We start from the raw sequence: 20,027 nt of genomic DNA, 5'->3' as shown, positions 1-20,027 counted from the left end.
AAACTGCGAATGGCAGTATATGGTATCATGAGAACATATAATGAAGTGATATGCTTGTAATGCTACTGGTGGCACAGTTATCAAGTAGTTCATTTGTGAATTATCACTTTACCATGAGCATGCAATATCAAATTGATACATTGCTTGCAACAACACAGCCTGGTGCTGAGAGCAGTCACCCAGGTTGGGACATTCTCACCAACCTTCCACATCCATGACATTATTTGCCTCTGTCACTTCTTCCCCAGTGTGGGCAGAATGCCATACAACTTCTGTGGATTTCCTCGATCAGAATCTTATGTTCCAAATCTAAAGGCTGTGCACTCTTTCCCTCAGGCTTCTAACATGTGTCTGTCTCCTTTGCATCCTCAATGGAAATGACAGGATGGAGGCTATAGTAATACAATATAAAAATGGTACCTTAACAGCATGTGAGTGCTAACTGTGTCTGCTTTAGCATCTCTATGCAAGTTCAAGACATGGTAATCACCAATTAGCTCCAAAGTTGCAAGCTAAAAACCAGATTTTTGAACATGTGTGTCTTATTAGCACAGCACTCACTTAGCACCTGTTTTCACCCTTTCCCCAAAATAACTGCCTCAGGAATTCCCAGTGCTTTACATACAAGACTCCAGTGTGTGTACTGTAAATGAGAAGCTGCATTTTCCTGTTAGTACTTTGAATAAACAAATCACGAGGCAAAGATTTAAAAACAACTATTGGTTGATGGTGTACAATGTTGTAATGAACAGGTACGCAAGAGAACGTTTCAAGCAGTATTTTAAGAAGAAGGATGAATTCTTGGCCTTGCAATTTTCCTGTTGAAGCTAAAAAGATCTGCAATCTCGTTCACTGCTGGGGAAAAGATGGAATAAAGTGGAAATAGTTGAAGCTCCTAAACGAGAAAGTACCAAAAGTTCACTGTACCTGGAATTATAAAATAACAGAGAAGTGGATCAAATATTTTTCAAGCTGAATGGTGAAGTCCCTTTAAAATAATTATTTATAGTAAAGACAACATTAGCTACTGGAAGTGAATGCATAGAAGTTGCTACAGATGAGTGTATTGGTTGTATTTCTATTTTATGTACTGTTGTTATGCAATTTACATTCAGGCATGGCTTACTGTTATCTTCAATCAAATATTTTTATGTAATTGACAATTTTATATACTTATTGGACTATTCTTTACTGTCACATATTTGCCACTAGATTGTAAGGAGAAATGAGATCAAAAGATTTCCATCTTTTCTTTCAATAGTAGCGTGTAACCATAGATTGTATACTGATTTTACAAATGTAAAAATTACCTCAGTTTCTGAAGAAACATTTAAAAATGATTAAGTTCTGGAAAGCTTAATGGAAAATTGGAAATACATAACTATTTCATCACTTTATGAGAAAGGAAAAGGTGGTTATTTCTGTGTAGAACTCTTCATCAGATTTTCTAACAAATCGAATGCAATAAAGGTCACTTAATCTTTGAGAATCTGATTAATCTGCCATAAATTTATATATTTTTTTTAAATGTGATATTTGACATGGAACTAATACAACAAGTTTGCAAACTAACAATAAAATTACAATTAAGTATTCAACACACGACTCTTTTCATTTGTGACATTTCTTACTCTGTTCATAAATGCTGTTATGGAAAATATTGTGAAATGTGCCCCCTTCCATCTTTGAGTCCACAGAACTCAAAACGTATTTTATTTTCAAAACAAATGAAATCCATGAAATATCCTGGGATCTTTCAAGATTGGTTTTTTTTTAGCCAAATTTACAATGATACTGAAAAAATATTGCTATTGATAGAATATCACACTAATTCAATATTATTACTAAAGACCATAAACTTCATTCGATCAATATTGAGGCTTCAAAAGTAGGTCAGAGATTGGCTATTCTGTAGCGACTGACTGACATCTTGATTTCTCAAAGTCTTTCCACCATCTGCATGGCAGAACTCAGGAGTCTAATGGAATATGTTTCACATAACTGAATAAATGCAGTTCAAACACTGAAGAAGTACAATATGATTCAGAATAAAATAATCCAGTGCACCATTTTAAACACATTTCCCTCCAACACCTGGTGCTGACTGTGTGCCATCTGTAAGATGCGCTGCAGGAACTCTTCAAAACTTTTCCATTACATTTGCCAAGTGACCTCAAGCACCATTACTAGCATCTCTTACTATCTTTCCTTTCGGTTAGTCCTGATGAAGGGTCTCGGCCCGAAACATCAACAACGCTTCTCCCTATAGATGCTGCCTAGCCTGCTGTGTTCCACCAGCATTTTGTGTGTGTTGTTTGAAGCACCATTAAGCCTGCTTTTCCCAAGCTTATGGGCTGAGGGAAAACTGGATGAACTTTCTTCTTTTTGAATGGACTTTGAATGAGCTCCCCGATGCAGTTATGAACAGTGAACTGATATATGGAAGAAAGCCGCATAGCAGCCTGGTATGTTCCTGTCACTAGGAAGCTCCCAGTTCTAGAGGTCTCATGAAAGGAAATATGTTCTTAGCATCTAATCTGTCAAGCTGGCTCTCAGATATTTATATGTTTATATGTTTCAAAAAGATCATCTCTCTCACACTGTAAAATTCCAGTGAGCAAAGGCTGGACTTCTTCAACTTCCTTTTTTAAAATATCTCTCTTTTTTTCTTTTCCTATCCCTCTTCCCTCTTCCTTCTATTCCCCACTCTGGCCTCTTACCTTTTCTCTTCGCCTGCCTTTCACCTCTCTCCCTGGTGCCCCTCCTTCTTCCCTTTCTCCCATGGTCCACTCCTCTCCTATGAGATTACTTCTTCTTCAGCCTTTACCTTTCCCATCCACCTGGCTTCACCTAGCACCTTCTAGCTTGTCCTTCTTACATTCTGCCCACCCTTTTATTCAGGCATCTTCTCCCTTCCTTTCCAGCAATGATGAAAGGTCTCAGCCTAAAACATCAACTGTTCATTCATTTCCATAGATGCTACCTGACCTGATGAATTCCTTCAACATTTTGTGAGTGTGTCGCTCTGCGAGTTATTCCTTTTCCAAAAAAGACCAAAACTATACTAGTAAACGAAAATCAAAAGTACAGTTGATGCTGGAAATGTAGAATGAAAGATATGAAACTTCTAGAAATACTCAGCTCTATCAGAGGGTCTCAGCCTGACATATTAACTAAGTTTCTTTATGCACAAAAGCAGCTTGACTTGCTGACTATTTACAGCATTTTTAGTTTTTATTTAAAACTATACAGCCTTTCTACCAGCATCCTGTACACTTGTTGGCTAATAATGGCATAAGCACCTCCTCTCTTGGACAACTGAAAGCCTAGTGCTAGTCAATTGTGAAGGGCCACAGTGTGCAGATTGCCAGCATTTCAGCAAAAATTAATGTCATTGGTGGCCTGGCTTGTGTAATGTAGCACTAAGGTTATGCCTCTCCAGCAGGGCCGAGGCCATGTTGATGCTCGCATGAGCCAGTCTGACAGCTCCTCAGAACAGGAACACCACAATCCAGGAATGTGCAGTGCCACAGTACAGACCCACACCGTATGAGTAGAGAGAGCATAGACAGGTGGTAAATCTATAGTACTACACAGGGCAGATAACAACAATCCTCCTATGGCTAAAAAATTCCCATTTTACAAGGAGTACCCCTGGTAGCCAATGATAGAGCTGCTGGCCACATACCCAGTAGGTACTGTTAACGGGATTTGTAAGGTGACCGGTAATATAGGAATTGCATGCACTGTTATCTAGGTCTAGTCCCGGTCCTTGCTGCTTACAGTAGCATAAGTCACCCTTATCCCCGTGAAGCAGCTTTGAAGCCGCAAGGTGGTGGCGGGGGGCGGGGGGGGGGGGTGGGGAATGTGGTGGCAGTCCTATAATTATTGTAAGTATATTCATACTATCCCTCAAAACAGTCGCATTTACAATGATCGTTCCTATGGGCAGTGCAGTCCCGTGCACCCTTTACAGTTCAAAATAAACTGCAGAAGCAAATTCACTACACTTCAGGGGTATAAATACAATGCCAAGCCAACTTCTGAATGTATAGGCCTCTGAGAGCACACCCAACGACTTGACCAGTTGGTACATGACACTTATTTCTAACTAAGGTGAAGAAAATTGTTAGGAGTATTAGTGTTGGAAGATGCTTCTGCAATGAGGCAGAAAATAGTTGTCCAGATTACGCAAAACTTAGTGATTACTTCAGGTGGCAAATAGCACATCTGCCCCTATCTTCAACATTCTGGCCACCTGTTCCCTGCTGCAGTGACACTGGCTAAACCATATCTCCACATCAACTTTCCTTGGACATTTAAAGTGGTAGGTGTGGTCACCAACACTTGGAGTGGACCTTCCGAGTGGGGCTCCAGGCAGTTCTTCCCATCGGTAGGCTCTCACCAGTATCCAATTCCCTGGCTGGTGGGTGTGATTCTCAGAATGATCTTCTGGGCTTCAAGTGCCTGTTTTTGGAAGCCTTTAAGAGCTTGTGTTAGTGAGATACAATAAATGAAATGTGCCTTCACTTACAATATGGATGACCATCTGTTTAATTAGAAAGGGAGGGGTGACTGGTGAGTGTATAGAATGTCCCAAAACTATCTCTTGCGACCAGGCTGCCCACAAAGAAAAGCATACTCCTCATGGATACCAATTCCATGTTTTACCTCTACTGGGTCCATCGTCCCGTTTCCATGTTCGTTGACATGAATCAAAGAACTATAAAAATCATGCATTTAGAATAGCATTATCTAAAATATGTCTACACTGTTCAGATAAATAAAAATGTTACCTGTCATAAGTGGGTTACATGAGTCATGTGTATAAAGCAGGTAATGTTAAACCAGTTTACAGTGAAATCTTAAGCAGAAGTTAACCTGGTAATGATTAGCCAAAATCTGGCACTGTCAATTTTGTTAAATATAAAACAAAGCTGTAAGTTAGAATGACATTCAAATTGTATGGGACAGCTATTGCAATTTTTTTAAAACAATGTACCAATGTACAATATTGTCCAGAGGCAATAGTGGAGTAGCCCTGGAAGTCTCGCACAAGTATTGTCTTCATTCCCATAACAGTTTTAATCCTTAAGCATTGTAATTGCTTTTGGCAAAATTGTAAAACACTTATAAATTTAATTAACTCTTCTCATGTCACATAAGTAACAGTATATGTTTTCCTTTAACCTTAGTTGCAACATATTTTCAATAACATTTATTAAGATGGGCATCCCCACTTCTAGAGTTAATCCAGAATATTTTGAAACTATTTATGGACGCTTTCTGCATATTCATTAACATCATTGTCTTCTGTCTGACACATCTTTATGTCAATCTGAGGTGCGAGGAAGGCATTTTCTTAAAGCTCCTACTAGATTAGTTCAAGGTGCATTTAAATCCAACAATTCACACAACACTCAGCATCCCGTATCCTCTAGTGCTATTGGGAACCGCCACTTGCGGCTGATGCCATCCTCACTGAAAACTCAAGAGGCGCCACTTAGTTTGGGCTTTGTTGAAACTATGCCTGGGGAAGGCAGGGGTACGGCATCTGGTTCATCCACAGATTCTGGTGCTAATTGTTTCTTTTCGATCACTGTGGTAGACACTATTAAACTCTGTTCTTTTTGTCTTTTCCTTCTTTAACTTTTGCTCACTTTCTCTGTTTTTTACAGGATTCATTGAACCGTTTCTGCATTTCACATCTACAATGAACAGAGACCACCCTAAGGTCTTGTCACAGTTTCCATTTTTTAATAACACTTCTGCAGACATGAACTTATTTCATTCCACTCATACAATATACTTCTCGACACACTTCATGCTTTCTGGTCCATAATGTACAAGCATACACACTATTGGAGTCCTTTAGAGATCTGAGACAGGGGACTTCCATGCTACTATGCACACACACACACACACACACACACACACACACACACACACACACACACACACACACACACACACACACACACACACACACACACACACCCCCACCACCACCCCCCCCCCCCCCCCACTCATTTTGGCATTCTCTTTTTAAATCATGCACTTACCCTATTTTTCTCTGCTTCCCATGGGACCTGACCCAGATCAGGGCAACTTTGTGTGGGACGCACCCAGGACCACGGAAGCTTCATGAGGGGCACAATCTGGCAACTTTTTAAATACTGTAGCTTTCCTGTGTCATTGGCTAAGATGTGGCCGTACCTTGACTACTGCACACAGGAGGAAATTTGCAATCCAGAAGCAGACTCAGTCATTTGCTCAAATATGAGTAGCCTAGGACTTAGGACTGATTGGCTACTAGGGCAGTATCTTTTTTTCCCATATGGCCAAGGGTTAGCCATCTCAGTAGAACCTGCAAGTAACTTCCATCACCGATAATAAAAAACTGGGCCAGGACATATGCACTCACACAACTCAAACATACTTTATTTACTGGCACACAAGGAGAACAGCGTGGCCCCTGTCACCACACTGTTCTGAAGCCAGGATAGAAAACTACTGTTTTTATATAGAACTGCCTTATCAGTTGCGGTTATTGACCATTTAATAAATTACATATGTTTCAATTCCTCACTTGCATGTTCAATCGCCATTCACAATAGAGATGTTAAAAGTTAATAAAAACTACAAGCTTTGACACTTTGAAATTAGTAAAGCAATTGTCCATTATTTGTTGGGTATATTTCATATCCTTCCATTATTCTTATCTCATCTCTTTCCTGCACCCCTACTCTGTAAAGGGAAGCTATGTTCTTCTAGGTGGATTTCACACTACCACAGTCATTGCCATCTGCAGTAAGCAAGGTTGTCTCATTTCAAAATCCTCACTTGACTACATATGCCCCACGCTATCTTTGCCTGGATATTGTCTTTAACACGTCCCTTACCACAACATCCACACTATGTGCCTCAGTTCTACTTATTTTCAAGAATTACTTTGTACAAATTCATCATAAATTACTTACTCTCTGTTTACTCTAAGTCAAGCAGCCTGAGGGGATTTTTCATAAGTTCTAGTCTCTCTGTGAGCAGTGTTAGGATGGTCCAGAAGCCTTTGTGAGCTACACCAAGTTTCACAAAGTTTCTTGACCTCAAGTCCTGGTCACTAGACTGTGCCAGTCTGCAAAATTTGGTTGTGAGCAACTCCTTGCACTCAAGGACTAGTTTTGGGCAGACCAGAGGGTTTCTTTCATTGACCCAGTAATCTTCAAGCAGAAATTGGAGTTGAATTGGGAAAGTGTCCTGTCTTAGAATTGTCCAGGATAAGCTTCAACCATTTACACTGCATTGTCTTCTAGATATTCATGACAAATTCATATTCCAGTGGAAGATGGATACCACCAGAGTCTCTAACTCTGGCTGAAGAGTTTGACAGGGAAGGCTCTTTGCACCATCAGCAATCAAGATTCTGGTGCTTGTTTGGGAGTCCAGGTGATGAATCATTCTATCAGTCTACTTGGAGAAACCATCTGTCAAGATATACCTAAATCCTATTGCTATAAAGCATGTGAGGGTAATCCATGTAAACCACTGCCCTTGATTTAGTGTTTTTCTGTATAAACATTTCTACAAGAGATTAATAGCATGGCACAGTTCAACGTATTGGAATGTTCTGCAGCCAGACCCATCCTTTGCAATATCATGGGAAGATAGTACCTTAGTAAGCACTGGCATTTGGTGAAGTATGGCTTAACCTGATGAAGGTAATCATCGGAATCGGGCTGTTAAAGTACATGATTGTTCCCTTATGAACATTTGCACATTGCATCTCTGAAAATATTGTACACTTCTGATCCCCAGATAAAATAGACAAGACGGCTTGATAAAGATTGCTGAAGAAAAGTTGGGGGCCTGGGCCACATAAGCAGTACCAAGACCTCCTGATGTCCAGGTTTTATTACTGGTGAAAACTTATAAGAAATCAGTTTTTTACTTAATTTAATTTAAATTATGAATTTTAAAAAGTATAAAATTGCATCTATTTGTGTCGATACATTACATAAATATGGTTGAAATTTAGAATGATTTTAAAGACTTAAATTTCATCAATTGTGCCAAATTCTTACAAGAAACATCATCCATTTGTTTATCAGCCCTCAAAGCAATTTAGGACAATCAATAATTTCAATCTCCTAAACATGTCTTCTCCACTGACATCCACAGGAATTCCATGCCTGTCTAGGGTGAGTTTGGTTGTTTTCTTAATTTACACAGTTTAAAGTTTCATTGCTTGTGTTTTCTTTGCAGATGTTTGACTTGTGCCAAATGCTGCTGTTTATTAGAAACAGCAGGATCTCCAGAATGATGTGAAAACAACTCTCTTAATATTGCCAGACTGCACCACCTTGCAATGAGATTGAACCAAATCTTCAGTATGTTGGAGTGTTAGAAACAACAAATTCAGTTAATAAAAATTCTGCTCAAGTTGTACTTCTATGGACTTGTCTGAAGAACTTTCACTACTTTTGATGGCAATATTTGTCTGCAAGTAGCTGAGATATAAATAAATGGGAACATAGAAATAGTCGAGAACTGCATGAAAGAATTTAATCTAAAGCCTGATCCTAAGATAGCTACTGTTGTCCTTTGACTGCACAGATCCAACTGATCTAAGAAGGTTCTCTTTAAATTTCGCCTCCCCTTCCAAACAAACTTCCATAGAGGACTGATCATAGAAATCATGGATCCTGTGAAGATGTATGCCTCTGTCATCCTAGAGCACTAGATAGGAATATGTTGTCTGAAGTGTTATAGTCTTGGAGGTCCACAGAAGATTTAGTGGCATAAACTCTGTTGTGAATTTATTGACCTGAAGGGTTAATTTTGTTTCTCTCTCCACAGATGCTGCCTAACTTGTGAAGCATTTCCAGTGGTTCTAATTTAATTATTATATGGGTGGCTTACATGTGTATGAGTGGCCTGCTCATGATCACCCTTCTGTCTGAAAGTCCAGCTTTCTTGATCCCTCACCTTAATACCTCCAGTCTACTCCATATTTCTCTCATCTGTGCTTCCCATTCCTCTATGTTAGTGAGACAGAGAGGAAGTGAAAGAGGTTGAATGCCAGACTATATTTTTTTTATCTTCTTTTGATCTCTTTCCCTGTAGGCTGGGTCGTACCTGAATTCTGCTGCATGCTCCAGAATTGTGCATGTTAGTGCATAGAAGGTCTGATCTGTCAGGCATGGTGCCTTGAACCTTGTTTATATCTGATAAGACAATGTTAATCCTAAAGTGCTGAATATTTTATAACTTTCTAATTTTTAGATCATATTAATTGCAAATCTCTCTTTTAATCTCTGTCAAAGTATTTATTGCAATATTTCAAGCTACTTGGAAAATCTTTGTAGTTCAAAACAACTGCAGGTCACCTGGAAATAATTGCTGATAGGTATCACTCAGTACATAGTTTATTTTCAGACATTGAAATAAATAGCACCATGCTGTCTAAGTTCTAGGCTATTTGGCTTTAAGAATTCGCCAGTCAACAAAATGGAAGCTGCCAAAAACATTTGAATAGAGGATAGTCACTTTTTCAGAAAGTTTGGAGGCAGGCCAAGCTTACAATCACTGCAAATGTCATGTCTGTCGGCAATAGTAAGTCACAGAGTCTCAGAGAGATACATCATACAAATACTGTACCGCCTTTCTTGCAGTGAGTCCATCCATCTTTACATAGAGCCTACCCTAACCTAATTTATACGTCTTGTGTTCCCAACAGTTCACCCCAGATTCTAGCACTCACAAGTAATTAGGTATTGGATTTATTACCATTGACTTGGATGAAGTGAAATTTGTTGTTTTGCAGCAACAGTACAGGACAAAGGCATAAAAATTACCATAAAGTACAAGATGAATAAAAAGTGCAAATTAAAAAGAAATAATGAAGTAGTGTTCCTGAGTTCATGGACTATGCAGGATAGGCTGTTGGAGGGAAATAAGCTGTTCCTAAATCACTGGTTGTGGATCTTCAGCCTCCTGTACCTCATCCTTGGTAGTAGAAATGAGAAGAGGGTGTGATCCATCCAACCATAATACTCTCCAAGGTACATTTGGTGACATATAAAGTCTCCTCAAATTCCTAATGAAGTGGAGCTGCTGATATACCTTCTTTATGATTGCCAGTATGTGTTGGATCCTGGATAGATCATCTGAGATGTTGCAGCACAGGAACCTGAAGCTTCTCATTCTTTCTACTACTGACCCCTCGTTGAGGACTGGAGTGTGCTCTCCCGACTTCAACTTCACAATAGTTTCCTTTGTCTAGCCGACATTAAGAGCGAAGCTGTTGTTACAAAATCACTCAGCCAGGTATTAATAAATACTTTTGTTTTGGTAACAGGAGAATCTGGACCTTTTATTATCTTGAATGAATAATTTCATATTCATTTCTCATCAGTGTTGTTGAATTCCTAGTGCTGACCTTGACATCTGCAGGTCCTGCACTTTACTCTTTTGTTGGAAGTACCATACACGTTGCTGACTTCTGTTGGATAGACTGATAGCCACTCCTGCTTTCATATAGTGTGTTAATTTAAATACAGTGGATTCCAGTTAATTTGAACAGATCAGGACCAATACATTTGACCCAATTAAGCGGCTGTCCCAATTAACCAAAGTTTCATGGAAGTAGTTTAAAAAGTATAAAAAAAGACAAACTGAATAGCAAACTATGTATTTAAATAAAATTCAGAACAAATTAGAATACCACCAATACTACTACAGTATTATAAAATCGTGTGTTAGTTCCTAATACTTATCGATGGAGGAATTCATCTGTATCCTTTTACTTTAAATGAACAGAATTAGCACACTGAATTGTTGTACTGCTTATTTCTCACCAACTATCAGTGACAAAAATCACTGCTTTTGAAGAAAAGTATCCAACTGACACAATTTAATATTGCTTGCTCGATGCACAGTATAGTGCCTAATGATACAATGAAACACACCTTTACCTCTCTCCCACTCTCCACTTTCCACAGGGATCACTCTCACCAGGATTCCCTTGTCCAAATTCATCCCTCTCCACTAATACCCCTCCTGACACTTATCCCTGCAAGCAGAAGAGGTAGAACACCTGCCCATTTGCTTCCTCCTTCACCTCCATTCAGTGTCCCAGACAGTCGTTCCAACTGAGACAACCATTCACCTGAAAATACATTGTGGTATTCTGCTGCATCCAGTGCTCCTGATGTGGCCACTCCTACGTTAGTGAGACCCGACATAGATTGGGGAATACTTTGTTTAGCACCTTCTTTCCATCCGCAACAGGGAGGATTTCCTGGTGGCCAACCATTTTAATTCCAAACCCCATTCCCATTCTGACATGTCAGTCCATGGCCTCATCGACTGTCACAATGAGGCCACTCTAAGGTTGGAGGAACAACACCTTATTTTCTGTGTAGCCTCCAACCTGGTGGCATGAACATCAATTTCTCTAACATCTGATAATTTTTCTCCTATCTCCCTTCCCTCTTCTTCCATTCCCTACTCAAGCTCCCCCCTTACCTTTTCTTTTCTGATTACCTGCCAATCGTCTCCTCCTGGTGCCCCTCCTCCTTCCCTTTCTTCCATGGCCCACTGCACTCACCTATCAGATTCCTTCTTCTTCAGTCCTTTACCTTTTCCATCTATCATCTCTCAGCTTCTAACTTCAGTCCCCTCTCCCCCCACCTGCTTTTATCTATCACCTTTTAATTTGTCCTCCTTTCCCTTCCCCAACCTACTTATTCTGGCCTCTTCCCCCTCCTTTCCAGTCCCAATGAATTGGATCGGCTCAAAACAATAACCATAGAACCATAGAACACTACAGCACAGTACAGGCCCTTCAGCCCTCCATGTTGTGCCGACCCATATAATCCTTAAAAAAAATGTACTAAACCCACACTACCCCATAACCCTCTATTTTTCTTTCATCCATGTGCCTGTCCGAGAGGCTCTTAAATACCCCTAATGTTTTAGCCTCCACCACCATCCCTGGCAAGTCATTCCAGGCACTCACAACCCTCTGTGTAAAAAACTTACCCCTGATGTCTCCCCTAAACTTCCCTCCCTTAATTCCTTTGTTTTTTTTCTTCCTTTTCTTCCTTTCCACAGCTGCTGCCCAACCTGCTGAGTCTCTCCTGAATTTTGAATACGGTATTATGTCCTTACTGTATACTTGGACTCCATTAGTAAATTACTTATATTCTCATTCTGAGAGAAGTTTACAAACTCAAAGGCATTAATTGTCTCTATTTACAGTCAAGAAGTAACATTCATACTTTGGTCATGGATGTACAGTATGTCATATTTTATTTACAGAGAGCACAGATTTATTTGAACTAATATGCTATTGGACATCCCTGGGTAATCATGGTAACTGCATTTAAATTATTGATATCTGTGTTCATCTATTTTCTGATAGACAAATGTTTGAAAATCTTGACATGGTTCCTATTTATTTTTGCTTTCATATCCAGCACTTGGAGTATTGTATTCAGTTCAGTCTGCGTTATTTTTAAATTTTTATTTATTAAGATACAGTGCAGAATAGGCCCTTCCAGCCCTTTGAGCTGTGCTGCCCAGTTTAACTCTAGCCTAATCACGAGGGAATTAGCAATAACCAATTAGCCTACTAACCAGTACGCCTTTAAACAGTGGGAGGAAAGTGAAACACCCAGAGAAGATCCACCTTCCACAGGAAGGATGTACAGACTCGTGATCGATGAGTTAGCAATTGAACTCCGAACTCCAAGGCCGCTAGATGTAGTAGAGTTGTGCTAACCACCACTCTATTATCTCATCTTATAGGAAGGATGTGGAAGCTTTAGAGAGGGTGCAGAGGAGATTTATCAGGATGCTACCCAGACTGGAAAGCATAGGATAGGCTGTGTGAGACTTTTCTTTGGAGCAATGGAGGATAAGAGGTGACTTGTCCAACATGATAAGAGGCATCAATTGAGTCGACATGCAAAACTATTTCCCAGGGTGAAAATAGCTAATACAAGAAGGTCTAATTTTAAGACAATTTGAGTGAAGTATGGGGGGGGGGGGGGGGGGAAATGACAGAGGTAGATTTTTAACACAGAAAATTGTAGATGTGTGGAATTGTGCTGCCAGATGGAATGGTAAAGGTAGATACATAATGGTTGTTTAAGAGAAAAAAGGATGAAAAAATAGAGGGCTATGTGAGGAGAAGAATTGGATTGATTTCAGACTAGGCTGAAAAGCTGGCAGAATATCATGAGCTGAAGGGCCTGTACTGTGCTGTGGTGTCCTATGTCCTATGTTCATTCTATTTCCTTCTGAAACTAACATTGCCTATAAGCCTCCTCAACCAACAATCACACAGGCTGGTCTTGCTGGTTTTCTGGAGCCTTTTATTTGCTCTGACACTTGCTTTCTGTTTACTTAACATCATTCAGATGTTTCCTATACCCTTTCCCATCCTGTCTCACTGGGACACTACTCCTATTGTATTTACCATGCCCCTTCAGGCAATTTGCTGCTCAATAGCAGTTTTGATTCCAGCTATTTGAATGCGTCTGCATCCCTCTCCTGCTTGCCATTTTAATCTTTTTATTTGCCCATTTCATCATAGTTTTTATAATGTCCTTGATGTCAGTTTAACCTTTCTTTTGTTTATTGGCCCAGAGTCACTCCCATCTCCCAATATCTTCAGGTTCTTTTTCTCTCTGCAAGAACTGAAGACATTGTTTAAGAACAAAAGTAAAGGTATACACTGATGAAAATGTTTGGAATTAGTCTGAGAGAGACAAGTTGAAATTATGAAGAGGAAGTTGGCTTGAAATTTTAGTTGATACTTTAAAAAATGCCAGTAGTTGGTCATAAATGAACAGAGGACAACATCGATGTAGGTACATGTTAATTGTATATCTGCAATGCTTTCTCTCCTTATATTTCAGTACTAACTTGGTTAAAATTGTAATTTGGTCATCATCAGTATCATTTGAAATTGAGATTAATTAGTTTTACATCATGCAGTAGATGTCATGATGTAGAGATTTATATCAAGTGCCAACAAGCAAATTAGGCAAAAATGCTTATAGGAAAAATACCTAGTTTTATGTTTCATCAGTTACTAAACTGTGCTTCAGTGGCACTGCTTTCATTGAACCTATTTACTATATTCTATCATTGTCTGGCTTTTTCTCTTATTAATGGCACGACCTTTAATAAATTTCAAATGTCAAAGATGATTCAGTTGACCCAGTAACTAAAGCATTTTATTGTTGTTTGCCTAACCTTCTTTTGTTACATTTTGTTGTCATTGGCCAGCAGCCAGGATTTTGCCAAAGCCTCAGACAGCTTACACCTTCAAAACAAAATACAAAGTAAATTTATTACCTTTTTATGTATTTTCTGTTTCCATTAGGTGAATGCAACATTTATTGAAATACGTTTACTGATTTATCTGGAAAAATCACTGGGAGTTCTCACTGAAATACTCATTTATGTGTTCACCAGTAAATTGCTGATTTGCTTTCAACTCCAGTTAAAGGGTTTATTCTATACACATAAAAAGAAAATGATGTCATATTTATTTTTTGCTTCCTGTGTGCTGCTGCAAATTTAACGAAATGTCAACCATAGCAACTGTTTGCAAATGTCTGTAATTTAGGACTTACACAAGATCAAATGTAAAATCTATGCTTAAATGTGTGGTATGCATGGTGGTAGTTATAGTCAAAGATATTCAGATAATAAGAATGATTTTTTTTCTTGTCAGTTTTTATTCCTTCATCCGGAGCGTCCAGTTAACAATAGAAATCATCTATACATTTCTGAAAATTTCAAATGTACAAATGCTTTCCTGGTGCTATTAATTATCACATACTTCATAAGTTATTGTTTGATCAGTAAATAATAAATAATAATTTGTTTTTTTTTAAGAGTTCTATTGCAAGTTATCATTGATTTCCTCAATGTTCACCAACCACTGTTCAGGCATCAGCTTGAGTCTTAAGCTAACACAGATGCAGTAAATACAAATGGCTCAAGGGAAAATGAAAGGCATGTTTTATTATAGTATTTTTATCAGGACGTTGTGTAAAGTCTCACAATAACCGCATGAGATGCCTTTGAAGTTCAGCGACTGCTGTTATGATGGTAAATGCTTTTTTGGTTTGTTGGTAGAGGTAGGATACCTCCCTGCTTACCTTTATGGCATTAACAAGTGATCCTTAACAATCAGTATCGACTAATAATGAGCCTTCCAGTGCACTATTGATTATGAAGTGTATGACAACTTAAGGCTTAACCATGATCCACCTAATGATTACTATTGGTTCCTATATGCCCAGGCAGACTACTGCTATGGAATTCAGAGTTAACAGCTTGTAAAGGTTCTGTCATCTAGGCGAGTTGACATGGTACATAGGAGTGTATCCAGTGAAATATCAAGGATCTTATAGGTACCTGCTTTCCCGTATTCCATGGCAATGCAATAATTACACTGAATATTCAGAATCAGAATTGAGTTTATTATCACTGGTGATTTACTGCTGTGGTATTGTGCGATTATATAGAAAAATTACTGAGTTACAATAAGAAATATTAAAAAATGAGGTGACACTTCTCTGTCCCTTGTTAGTGAGAGAGAGAGTGCCTATGGCATGTTGAATTGTTGGGTGAACAATAGCTTTCGTTGGACTGCGAATCATGTTCTCTCTTTGGGGGCTTTGCTATTGCTTGCTTGGTGGGTGGTGGGTGCCGATGCTTGCTTTTGAGACACGTGGGGGAATGGAAGGGGAAGTGTTTATGCTTTGCTGCCAAAAATTATGAGATGAGTGGGCTCAAATGATGCAGTTTCATAGTAAAGAAGCAATAACGTGCTTCCATTGTTTCTCACCAATGCCTGTGCCTATGATGAAAAGTTAAGGCAAAGATGTTAAAGGAAGAGACCATTACATGCATTTGTAGAAGATTATCTCAGAACATAACAGGTGTGATCCTAGGAGAAGGATAATGATGCATAATATAAATAACCTTACGATAAGGTCACACAACTTACACATTGACTTCCCTTCCCTTTCCACAGAAGCTGCCAGACCTACTGAGTACTTACAACAGTTTCTGTTCTAAATACAGCCTCTTTATCTTTCCAAACCTCCAGATAGGAAATTACATTTGGTTTAGAGGATTTCCAGTGGTAAAGAGCACTAGATTTACAATCAGATGCATGCACTTTACAGATTTTGTATATAATAAAAATTGTATTCATGGCTTTTCTGTACAGATTAGTTTGTAGTAGGTTTTATGAGTTGATGTATACACAGAGGGTCTGGAAAGGATAGCAAATTAATTTATTTTAAGAGAGTAACATCTCTGCTAAGGAGCAAGTGGAGGCATCTGAAAGATCCAATTTCTACTCTACAGCATTTTCTATCTCTGAATTCAGAGGAGCAGAAGACAATTTGGTGTGTAAATCAGGTATCTGGCTTGAATTTATTCACTTTCATTGTTCCAGTCAGGCTAAAATCAAGGAGTAATTGAAAAAGATAATTTTTAGTTTTAGTTGTTATTCCTCCTTATGACCATCTTCAAGAAATTATTCTTTTTCTTGAAGAAACACTTGTTGATCAAAGTTTGAACTGTACATTCTACAATGGGCGTCTTGCATCATAATCCGCACAACAAATGAGTGGAAATAAATCATAGTAGCATACAGCAGAGTTTATACTTACTTTTGTGTTATCTTATATATTATTTTACCTCCCACACTCTATCGTTCTGATTTCTGTTTACTTTGCTAGAGCCACTGAGAAATGACTGGAAATTGTTGTAAAACAATTATAACTAGCAGAAAAGGTGTAGTAACAGAATAGGGAATAATAGGAGGTGGCAGGAAATCTTTAGAAGAGGAAATGTGGAGTTGATTGGAACAGGCAGGTAAACTATACAAAATGTCCTAGAAAGAAAGAGATAATCAAAGTCAAATGAAGAGAAGGTGGAGTAGATTGTGTAGGATTCCGATCTGAATCCTGCTGTATCTGCTGTCGAATGCAATTTGTGCTTGCAGTCATGTTGTTGATGTAAAGCCCTCACTTGGTCTAGGTTAAACTAGAATGCATTTCCACATTTGTCATGGAGCGATTTTCACAGAGCTGATGCAAAGAAGTCCACATATTAAGTTTTCTCTTGGAGAATGCTTAATTTTTCACCATGTTTCAGCATGTTTCCAAAGTTTAATGTTAGGAATGTCAGTTAAATCGAGAATGTATGGAATTTAGATTGAGCTTCAGCAACAATGAACTCTAATTTGCCTGCATGACAATTCAAAGTTCTCCTCTAGAGGCAAAGATCAATCATAAGCATTTAGTCACTCTCTCATTTTACATTCCTACCTTTTTACATGTAACTTTCTGCTGCCAATTGTCAGAACCAATTTTGTTTCACTGTTACATGCTTTCTGCTTGTACCGGGAACATTTCCAATGTTGCTTCATGCTTAGTTTATAACATATAATTTTAATTTTGATTTTCTCTGAATAAAAGGCTGAAGTCAAAAGCTGGGGGGGTTGGTGGTGGGGAATGAGGTGCTGATGGGACATGTTTCAAATGTTCTTTATAAAAACAAAAAGCCTTTCTCCTACTTTAAGAACCTGGTTGATGTTCACCTAGGGAAATATAACACTTTCACATATTAAGAACCCAGCATTAGCACCATTCATCATATTATCAAAAGAATATAAAGAATAGGCCTAGTCTTACACCAGTATGGCCCAATCTCAAATTCACAACAGCATTCTGAGATATTCCCATTTCTACACCATCCAAATTTCTCTGCAAAATTAGCAGCTGGCTCCCTCATTACAAGAAGTGTTATTCGTCTATTTCCACCGGACTTAAGTAAGAAAAAACATTTTTATCTCAGCCAACTTGAATCGGAACCTGTTGATGACAAATGAAATCAGTTCTCAACACAAGTCATGGACCCTGCATGCTCCACAATATAAATTTACAAGAGAAGATGTTAATCTTCATAAAATCAAAAATACAGCATAATTGGTATGTTCAAAAACTACCTCATAAAATTGTCCTCATGGAGATGCCTAATCCAACTATTTATAAGATTGCTTTTACCTAACTTGAGCAATCCTTCAGAATTCTGTTTCAAATAAACATTATTCTTAATATAACTCCTTCTTTCCAAGTACCTAGTACATAACCTCCAATGTAATGCAAATACAGGATAAACCTCCAATAAAGCAATAGAATGTTTTATTTGTGATGCTATTGCTAATTTGATAATAAAAAGTCCCAACAATTTACAGATGTGATTTTAGTAGTGATGTACTTTCCAGATGGGCAGCTCTTTAAAGGACATGGAAGCAGAGTGCTTAAATGTCTTCAACGCAAAAGTCTACAGATTTTTTTTACAAACAAGGAGCAGAAAGGGTATTTCATTGAGATGGGAATGCACAATACTACCATGATCTTGTTAAATGGCACAGCAGATGGAAGGGCAGAGTGGCCTAATTCTGCTCCTAATTTGTATGATCATAAGTACATAGTTTATCAAATGATGTGTTGTATATTTAATTGATTCATATTAATTTGCCTATTTTCATTACCTCTGGAAGAGAAATTGAGTGCAACAATATTGAAGACAACATGGCCAGATAAATAAAATAGAGAGTATCCAGGCAGCCTTCATGGTCAATATACACAAAACTTAATGTTCATTATGAAAAGGTAGCTTGAGACATGAAAAAAAACATTCAATCCATTAAATCTTCTTCTGACACAGACCATGTAGGGCCTAACTTATTGTGAACTCTGATCCACCCACATGGCCTCCTTGGAGAATGTTCTGCTGAATACTCCTGATCCTTAAAGTCAATTGAGCAAAATTACAGAATAGTTAATCATCTTCATAACAGTGCAACCTCTGTTTGCGGTCCCCTAGACAATAATTTCAGTTCCTTGTGCAGCATAGGAACCATATTAATCAGTTAAACTAATTGGATATAATTTGCATACCCTGAATAGTTAATTAGAATATGCATTTTTCCTCAACTGAGGAAACCCCTATCTTTACAATGTTTGGGTATGACCATTATGCTATTAGAGATAATACATTAATAATGCTAATGATGCTTAATTTACATATGCAGACTAGTTTAATTAGAAATAGACTTTCCACATTAAATCAAAAAATAGAAGCCCGAGCTTCATTAAATGTGGGACAGTTATGCTAATTATATAATATATGAATTAATATGCAAATTAAATCTAAATTGCATATCCAATACTAATTTGTAAATAGACAGTACTAAATAGACTTCCCCATGACTAAAAAATTTATACAAATTAAAGATTTTAAATAAGTTATCAGATAATCGAGAAAAAAGTATATTCCATTTTATTGTAATTAAGGGAAACAGCATTTAATGAGAAGTATATTAAATTCTTAATGGCTTTGCTCAGCCTTCTAATTTTTTGCATTTTACTCACTCTGGTGTGGCACCAGACATTTTCCAGGAATCAAAATGAAGGGAAAAAGTTGCAGAGGTTGTTATGTGAAGCAATAAAGTGTCAAAGAATGAATTGGATACATATGTGATCTTGTTTGTTGTTACACTCCCAAATACACTGTGGTGGGTCAATCTAAACCTATTTCATCAAACCACTAGCCCACAGGAGAAAACTGGGGCTATTAATGTAGAAATGTTGTCCCTTTTGCACATAACTTGTGTGCAACATGGTGATACCATAATATTTAATTGAGTGGTAATTGCAATATGAGGTATCATTTCAAGAAAGGGGAAAAAGTCAAAAACGAGACAGCACTGGTTTAAGGTGAGAGGGGAATTTCTGTGTGGAATGAGCTTCCAGTAGAAGTGGTAGAGGCAGGTTTGGTATTGTCACTTAAAGTAAAATTGGATAGGTATATGGACAGGAAAGGAATGCAGGGTTATGGGCTGAGTGCGGGCCAGTAGGACTAGGTGAGTGTAAGCATTCAGCATGGACTAGAAGGGCCGAGATGGCCTGTTTCCGTGCTGT

At 38.2% G+C, this 20,027-nt stretch overlaps 1 protein-coding gene across 1 annotated transcript in view; it reads left to right on the top strand.

The window, feature by feature from the left end:
* The window catches only part of LOC140729555 (ethanolamine kinase 1-like), a 422,765-nt gene extending 421,184 nt beyond the window's left edge, over nucleotides 1-1,581 (top strand). Inside the window, exon 8 of the mRNA XM_073049448.1 lies at nucleotides 753-1,581. Coding sequence (XP_072905549.1) covers nucleotides 753-825 — 73 coding nt within the window. The 3' untranslated portion in view covers nucleotides 826-1,581. The remainder of the gene's footprint in view (nucleotides 1-752) is intronic.
* Nucleotides 1,582-20,027: the final 18,446 nt, after the last annotated feature.

Source organism: Hemitrygon akajei, chromosome 6, assembly GCF_048418815.1.
Source record: "Hemitrygon akajei chromosome 6, sHemAka1.3, whole genome shotgun sequence".
In the NCBI taxonomy this organism is placed as follows: Eukaryota; Metazoa; Chordata; class Chondrichthyes; order Myliobatiformes; family Dasyatidae; genus Hemitrygon; species Hemitrygon akajei.
This window is presented reverse-complemented; position numbering and strand designations above follow the sequence as displayed.